This window comes from Nematolebias whitei, chromosome 21 (assembly GCF_014905685.2).
Source record: "Nematolebias whitei isolate Nwh7 chromosome 21, NemWhi1, whole genome shotgun sequence".
NCBI lineage: Eukaryota > Metazoa > Chordata > Actinopteri > Cyprinodontiformes > Rivulidae > Nematolebias > Nematolebias whitei.
The window spans coordinates 5,721,079-5,729,563 of NC_056518.1; the positions used below are offsets into that span (position 1 = coordinate 5,721,079).

At 39.1% G+C, this 8,485-nt stretch overlaps 1 protein-coding gene across 1 annotated transcript in view; it reads left to right on the top strand.

Annotated features, from left to right (window-relative positions):
- The window catches only part of LOC119427640 (serine/threonine-protein phosphatase 2A regulatory subunit B'' subunit alpha), a 111,191-nt gene extending 102,822 nt beyond the window's left edge, over positions 1-8,369 (top strand). Inside the window, exons 6-11 of the mRNA XM_037695278.1 lie at positions 4,787-4,835; positions 4,913-5,002; positions 5,166-5,341; positions 5,446-5,564; positions 7,599-7,705; positions 7,783-8,369. Coding sequence (XP_037551206.1) covers positions 4,787-4,835; positions 4,913-5,002; positions 5,166-5,341; positions 5,446-5,564; positions 7,599-7,705; positions 7,783-7,879 — 638 coding nt within the window. The 3' untranslated portion in view covers positions 7,880-8,369. The remainder of the gene's footprint in view (positions 1-4,786; positions 4,836-4,912; positions 5,003-5,165; positions 5,342-5,445; positions 5,565-7,598; positions 7,706-7,782) is intronic.
- The last annotated feature ends 116 nt before the right edge of the window (positions 8,370-8,485 follow it).

Consider the following 8,485-nt stretch of genomic DNA (forward strand, 5'->3'; position numbering starts at 1 on the left):
GTGAAAAGAAATCGTCCATCATTAAACAGGGGTGGAGGCCTCCGGGTTCAACTGTCCCCCTCTTACAATGCTGTGATTGCTAGTATCACTCAGCCCTCTGTGAATAGTAAACAGCCATCAGTGTGCTAATGATCCATTGTTAGGCTGATGGTCCTTCTTGAGCATGTGATCAGCTGGTTTTGGTTGTCAGCAGCAAACTGGTTGATCCACTCTGAGAAGGTGCTATTTAAGAGACTGAGCTGAAAACAGCACCTCAGACTGAGGAAGTCTCTTGGATGAGAGACGAAACGTTTCTAGATTTTTTTTGCTTTGTTTTGTTTTTTTGGTTTTTTTTGAATGTCCAGAGGACCAGATTGAACTTTTTTGGATCTGGGAATCATAGTTTCTCTCCCACCTTTGTTCTTGTAGTTGGTTATCAATACATGTGGCTAACTGAATTAGCTCATCCAAACTTTGTGGTTCATCTAGTGCCGCTAAATGGTCTCTTATGGAGTTGGAGAGAGAATGTAGGAAGGTACCTCTGAGTGCGACCTCTCCCCATCCGGTTCGGGCGGCGGTGATTCTGAACTCCAGAGCATGAGCCGTAACAGAGCGTCTGCCTTGTCGAAGGGTGAGTAGACGTTTTACTGCTTCTGCTCGTTGGAGGTTGATCGAACACGCACTTGAAATCTTCTAAAAGGGAGGAAAAGCTTAAGGTACTGACAGGGTGAGAGGATAAATGAGCATGAGCTCAATGTAATGCGTCCCCCTTTAGCTGAGTGATGAAAAAGGAGATTTTAGCAGCATCTGAAGAATAAAGACTGGGTGCTCTCTGAAACGTTAGTTCGCACTGAAGTACAAAACCCCCACACATTTCAGGCTCTCCACAAAAAAGTTCTGCTTGTTTTAAATTTTGCTCTGTGGTGGTCATTTGGGTAGGATTAGAAATATGAAGACTGACCTCAGGTGTAGGTGTTGCAGCAGGTGGCAGGAGCTGAGTCATCCCTTGTTTGACTGAAAACAACATGCTGCCCAGTTCCTGGAGATTAGACTGGTTAGTCTGTTGCAGGTTTAACAAGCATTCAAGTACACAGTAATACAGCATATAAACAATACACAGTAATACATCAATAAAACAATACACAGTAATACTGCAATTAAACAATACACAGTAATACAGCAATAAAACAATACACAGTAATACAGCAATAAAACAATACACAGTAACAGTAAGTTGTCCATCGTATAACTCCAAGAATGTTTAGGTAAGAAAATGTCAAACGTTGGCTCCAAAACAGGTCTTATTTTTATCCAGACCTCTTCCAAATGTACTGCTCAGATCATAAAATGGTTTGGATAGTCTGTCATCAACACGTGAAGAGTGTTCTTCACATTGAAACTGATATTTGCAGTTTCATGTTCTTTAACTGAACTGTTTGTTGATTTACACCACGAACAACGTCACTGTCAGTGAAAATGACCTTTCATCCCACTACAGTCATGTTTACACTCCATTGACACATTTATTCAGGATTGTTGTGTGAGAGAATTTATGCTTTGAACTTAGAACTCAGGGGCGACTGTGGCTGAGTGGTTAGAGCAGTCATCCTCCAATGCGAGAGTTGGGGGTTCGAGTCCACCAGCAGTCACATGTCGAAGTGTTCCTGGGCAAGACACTGAACCCCTCGTTGCCTCTGATGTGTGTCCCATCAGTGTATGAATGTGATAAAGCACTGATGAATGATTTGTTCAATTAGCTTTGTAGATATCTAGTAGAGTGCTGTATGAACGGGTAAATGAGGACACAGATTGTAGTGTAAAGTGCTTTGAGTATCTTGAAATAAGATAGAAAGGCGCTATATAAGTACAGACCATTTGATTAATTGAACAATTTGCTGATGAATTATTACATACTGGTGGTACCGGTGGTACTCTTGTTTTGTTTGCATAATAATTACACTGTACTTGGAGTACAAAAAATACAGCAAATGCTGACTGATAAAAAGTATTGGGATGGTGTGCAAAATGTTTAAGAAAACTTTTTGCGAGCATCATTATTATTAAAAAACTAAAAAAGAAAATACATGTTCAGCTGAATCTGTTTAGATTTTCTGGACAACGTTCATGTGAACTGCATGTGCTGTTCTAAAGATCACACACTTAGCTAAGTGCCTTTTGCTTACAGAATAGTCTGGTTATGTTTGAATAGAGGTTTTGTTAAATCGTTATCAATAATTAATAACTTATCACTCACAGATTAAGGTGACCAGATTTCTGAAATTATATCTGGGAACTTTTCCAGCTCGGAGACACAAAATAATAAAATGTTATCAACAGGCAATGAAGAAACAGGGACAGTTACAGTTTTATTCATTTTTACATTTTTATTCATGTTTAAACAATAAAAATCTAATGTAGCAGCAGAATTGTGCCTTTACACACATTTCCTAAGAGTAATAAAACAAATAAAGTCATAGTAGTAGCATTGGTGTCAGAAACAATTGTAATTGGGGGGGGGGGGGGGGCACACGGGTCTGGATGTCCTCCCCCAGAACATTTTGAATAATGTAGATGTCATTTCCTGCATTCTGGTGTATTTTAACGGGTTGTTAAATATCTATGTTTACCTCCATAATTAAACACTTGATTCTATAACTATTTTAGAGAGCACGGCACAAGTGGTTTGATATGGGCTGAAACTTTTACCATCAGAAACTGAATTAATTTGCTTTGAAAATTCAGTTTTATAATTCAGTTTCAGTTTCAAAATTAATTTTTTTGTCACACCTCCGGGTCCTTCCAGAGTAATCAAACGCATATTGACAGATTGACGTTTCACATCAGTGAAACTTCCTTTATAAGGAAGGAATCAATTAAACCATCAGTTAAATAGGTCTCTCTTGTAAATGAGTCCTCATGACTCAATGAATCTAACCTGTATAAATAAAAGCTGAATTAATAAATTAATTTTGAACAAAAGAATTATGTAAAAATAGTAAATGCATTAAAATCATAAATGAGTTGTCTCATCTGTCAGGTCTAGTAGAGTAATTTAACATTAGCTCTGTGTCAGTGGGTCACATGACGTAAAAGATATTAATTCCTGTTTCTCAAGAGTTTTTGGTTGGGTAATTTGTTGACGGTCCCTAAGCGAATGTTGTCGACTCCTCGGAGGGAGAGCAGACCGAGCGCAGCTGACCCACATCAGACTGCCTGCAGAGCACAAATAGCCAATGTCCAACGTAAAACTAAACTAACTTCACTGTGGTCTTCTTCTTCTTTGGTTTAAAGGTGGCACGCTCGGCTCTTCTTCTTCTCTGTCTGTAATGTTAACAGCTACAGTAACAGCTGTTGTTGTGCCTACTAACACTTTCTACTCAGCTGCTGTAATAACAGTCTACACGCAACATTTTTTTCCTGATTCATAAAAGACTAAAATCGGAGATGTTTCTGGGGACAGCTTTAGCCGGGGACAGGTCGTCCAAAACGGGGACTGTCCCTGGACATCTGGTCACCCTATCATAGAGCACAAACAATGAAGAAAAAAGCCAAAGTCTTTGTCCAGGCTAGGCTAATGTTTAGCATGACCAGTCATTTTATATGATTTTTCATGCTTATAAAACAATTATTTTTCTAAAACAAATTGATATAAAAATGCTACATTATCTAATATTAAACCACTACACTTTCACACGTGACATTTTGTTAAGTTTATTTCTGTTTTCTGGTTTGAACAGCAATTGTGTTGATGATAAGCAACACATTTGGCTAGCCCTTAGCCTAGCCTGAACAAATATTTGAGATTTTCCGCCGTACTCTGTGCAGTGACATCATTTCAGAAATGACCATCCCTTTAAAGGGGTAATTCAGACCTTTAGAAGTGGGGTTCTATTGAAAAGGTTATGTACAATTATTATTATTCATTCAACCTTTATTTAGACAGGTAAATCCCATTGAGCCTCGAGGACTCATTTACAAGAGAGACCTGAAAATTGAATGAAATTGAATGAATTATAGCAGTTGTTACCTTTGAATGACCCCAGTTTGGAGAAAAAGAGTTTAATTCTGACCAGACTGTGAGCTACTAGTCAGAAATATAGAAAATGTATAAAATAGCATTTAAACAAACCTCTACAAAGATTTTGAAACTGGAGTTGTTTGATGACCGCAGTCCATTTTGGTTATAGCCATACTCGCACTGGTCACTAAGTCTATTTCTCTAAATGGAGCTTGTTCAAAGAGCTATCTGGAACATCTATCTGTGGAAAGATTTTGAAAAATGGTAAATGGTAAATGGACTGTACTTATATAGCGCCTTTCTATCTTATTTCAAAATACTCAAAGCACTTTACACTACAATCTGTGCCTCATTTACCAATTCATACAGCACTCTACTAGATCTCTACCAAGCTAATTGAACAAATCATTCTAAAGAGACTAATCAGTGCTTTAGATCACATTCATACACCGATGGGGCACACATCAGAGGCTATGAGGGGTTCAGTGTCTTGCCCAGGGACACTTCGACATTTGACTGCTGGTGGATTCGAACCCCCAACTCTCGCATTGGAGGACGACTGCTCTAACCACTCAGCCACAGCCGCCCCAAAAATCCATATCCTTATTATACAAAATCTTTCCACAGAAGCCCACTTCAAAAAGTATATCTCTTCAAAGTAGCACTATCTACATGTCCTAATTAAAAACTTTGTTTAGCCTGGTACAAAATGTGTGTATCTGTTCACTAAGTTAGTTTGTTTGGTCTATCAGCGCCCACTTAATGATTTGTCGTTCTAACCCCTGACAGCGTCCTCAAACAGAATCATTGAAAGGCTGTTTTCCGGGGCTGTCACTCGGTAAGTGTCCATTAACACACACAAACTGATTACTTCACCCTGAAAGCTGAAAGTGAACGTCTTTGTTTGGTTTCCAGGGGTAATGCTGTGCAGAAAGAAGGCCGGATGAGTTATGCTGAGTTTGTCTGGTTCCTCATGTCTGAGGAAGACAAGAAGAATCCCACCAGGTAAAAGCACGTGTGTGGCTGAGCACCTATTTTATTGGTGCATATTATACGGGTATTTTCAGTCACTGTTTGTTGCTGATAAATATTCAACAACCACTGACCCTGTCAGCCCTGCTGCGTCCTTATTTCATGTTATTTTCTGTCTTTGCCTTTGTTTTTCCAGTATAGAGTACTGGTTCCGCTGCATGGATGTGGATGGAGATGGTGTCCTATCCATGTATGAGTTGGAATATTTCTATGAAGAGCAGTGTGAGAGGATGGAAAGTATGGGCATCGAACCTCTGCCCTTCCAGGATTTGCTCTGCCAGATGCTTGACCTGGTCAAACCTGAGAGTACAGGTTAGACATCACTGAGGTTTTTTCTTACTGATTTCACCGTCAGACAGCATCAGTAACGTACAATAATGCTTCTGGATTCAAACCTTTTTCTATGTTCCCATCAGGTAAAATAACCCTGAGTGATCTGAAGCGCTGCCGCATGGCTCACATTTTCTTTGACACCTTCTTTAATCTGGAGAAATACCTGGACCACGAACAAAGAGATCCATTTGCCATTCAAAAGGTGCTGATCTAAATTCCTTGTTTTTACAAAAGAAAAAAGTGTTCTAACGAGAGATCGAAGAAAACTATCTGAAATATAATGGGTTTTTTTTAAGTATGTAAGCTGAGTCATCCAGGTAAATAAATCACAAAGGACGTTAAATCACATCATCTGGGCAGATTCTTCAAATGTCCCATCTTTCATCTGAAAGGTTTCATCAGTCTGAGGCCTGCCACCGAGGTCTGTCATATACAGGTAAATAGCAGCTTACTGACGTGGTTCAAGTCTGCTGTGGAGTTCTCAGAAACTGTCTTTACACATGCAAAAAGGACACCCTCCGTCTAAAACATGGATCATCATGCATAACAAGCCGGTTTCTGTGAACGCCACAGCAGGCAGGCTTGAACCACATCAGTAAGCTGCTATTTATAAGACAGACCTCGGTGGCAGGCCTCAGACTGATGAAGCCTTTCAGATGAAAGACAAAACATTTTCTTCCAAGAACAATCTGTCCAGATATGATTTAACCTTTTTTTTGTGAATATTAATTAAAGGCCTAGCATTCCTGGCTTGCACAAGCTTGTGCACTATCGCAAGATGTCACGCTCAGAGTGTTGTGAACAACTCTCAGCTGCGAGTACAACCAACTTTAGCTGCATATTTGTAACATCTACAGCCATTTTTAGTATAAGGTCGCTGGACTGTTGCAGTCATCCTGAATTAAGTTAACTTCAAATGGTAATCAGTTGTTAATGTATCTTTTGTGATTGTTTTTAGAAAATGTAATTAAAATTCCTTTAGTTGCTCATGAATTATTGCGCTAACACAGACAGAGTTGACTAAATAGGTAATGGCAAAATTCTAGTTACAGATCTTGTGCAATATGTTTCGTTTCAGCTACTACAACAAATATTAGGTCAATACCTGTAAAATTGATTGAGGTGTAGTATTTTTTTGTTTTTAAGGTTAGTTGACTGTGGCAGCCATCTTTAATAAGACTGACTAATTAAGCTAACTAAAGCTAATTAATTGTAGATAAAACCCAAGGAGTACTTTCTGAAAGCTTCTGAGCATTAGACACACAAGCAAACACATAAATTGTCAATAAGATTAAAGTTTCAACTTGTTTTGTTGTTTGTGGGTGATAAATGGTTGAAAAAGAGTATAACTGATGAAATAAAGTGTTGTTATTCTCCTCTGTGATGATGTGAAGTTGGATTCCTCATATTTACACGCTGTGGGGTTCACATTACCATTACTAATTGCTGAGTTCTGCTTAAATATAGATGTATTTGTAATATTTAAAAGCAAAAGTTTTGATCCAATTAAGTTTGGAAAATAAGAGTTTTATTCTGACCAGACTGATGAGCTAATGGCTAGTCTAGCAAAACACATTGCTGCTGTCAGAATCCACCTTTAAAAGATCTGAACTGTCACTTTCAGGACTGTCCTTAAAGTCTGGAAGCGGCTGTGGCTTGAGTGGTTAGAGCAGTCGTCCTCCAATGCAAAAGTTGGGGGTTCGATTTCACCAGCAGTCAGATGTTGAAGTGTCCCTCGGCAAGATACTGAACCCCTCATTGCCTCTGATGTGTTTCCCATCAGTGTATGAATGGGATAAAGCTCTGATTATTCTCTATGGATCCAGATTATCTTTGTAGAGATGTAGTAAAGTGCTGTATGAATGTGTGAGGAGGTAAATGAGGACACAGATTGTGTTTTAAAGAGCTTTGAGAATCTTGATTAGATTAAAAAAATGTGTTATATGTATAAATAAATGGTAAATGGACAGTACTTATTTACACCTTTCTATCTTATCAAGATGCTCAAAGCTCTTTACAACAATCTGTGTCCTCATTTACCTCCACACACACATTCATACAGCACTCTACTAGATCTATACAAAGATTGATCAGTGCTTGATCACTCATACATCAATACGTTCAGTCCATTTATCGTTCCTTTAGTACTTGTGCTTCAGAGCACAACATTCTCTGCCTATATCCTGTTTGGTTGTTTAGTTTTGTTGAAGCAGTGTTGTTTGAATTTGTGTTGCAGGACATTGACAGTGAAAGTCCTGAGCCGTCTGACTGGGATAAATACGCCTCCGAGGAGTATGAGATACTGGTGGCCGAAGAGACGGCAAACGACCAGCTACATGAAGGGTATGCAGTACAACACGTATCCATGGTAACCACATGAACTAATCCGTTCATTACTTGAATGTACATTGTGTTTTCAGGACGTTTGATGATGACTATGAAGCAGAGGAGCTTCAGGTCCCTGGAGAGATCAGTAATCAAATGGAAAAACTGGTCATATCAAAATTGACAGCGTAAAAACTTGTGACTCGTGCTGGGCTTCTCCTCCAGAACCACACACAGATAGAAGGCTGTCTGGACTTCTACATCCAAGAACACACAACACACACAAACTGACACACACAATGTCTCAGTTTGTGTGTGTGGGGAGGCGGAACAAATGTCACAGCCTCCAGATCCTTCAGAGAACAAAGCCCGTGATGGAGGGGGAAGATTTGATAGGCCTTTAATAGAAGGACACACACTTGACAGTAAAATCAGGTGTTTTTATAAATTCTGTATCCTGCCATAAGACAATCTTTTTGTTTTGTTTTTAACTGTTGCTTTGCCAAAGGTCAACTCCACACAGACACTTCTTAGCTGAAAAGCTGAGAGCTTTGAAGATAATAAAGCTCCTGAGGATCAGCTCACAGATTAATGTGGTGACGAGTGTCGAGGAGCAGCACCTCCTCTCTGTGGCTGCTGGGAGCGACTGCAGGACATCTGGAGCTGCTCCTGCACGATTGTGTAACATCTTCATCAGGGGTGAAGACTTGGACACCTCTTTTAAATTGGATCACAATTCAGAGGGTTTGATATATATATATATATATATATATATATATATATATATATATATATATG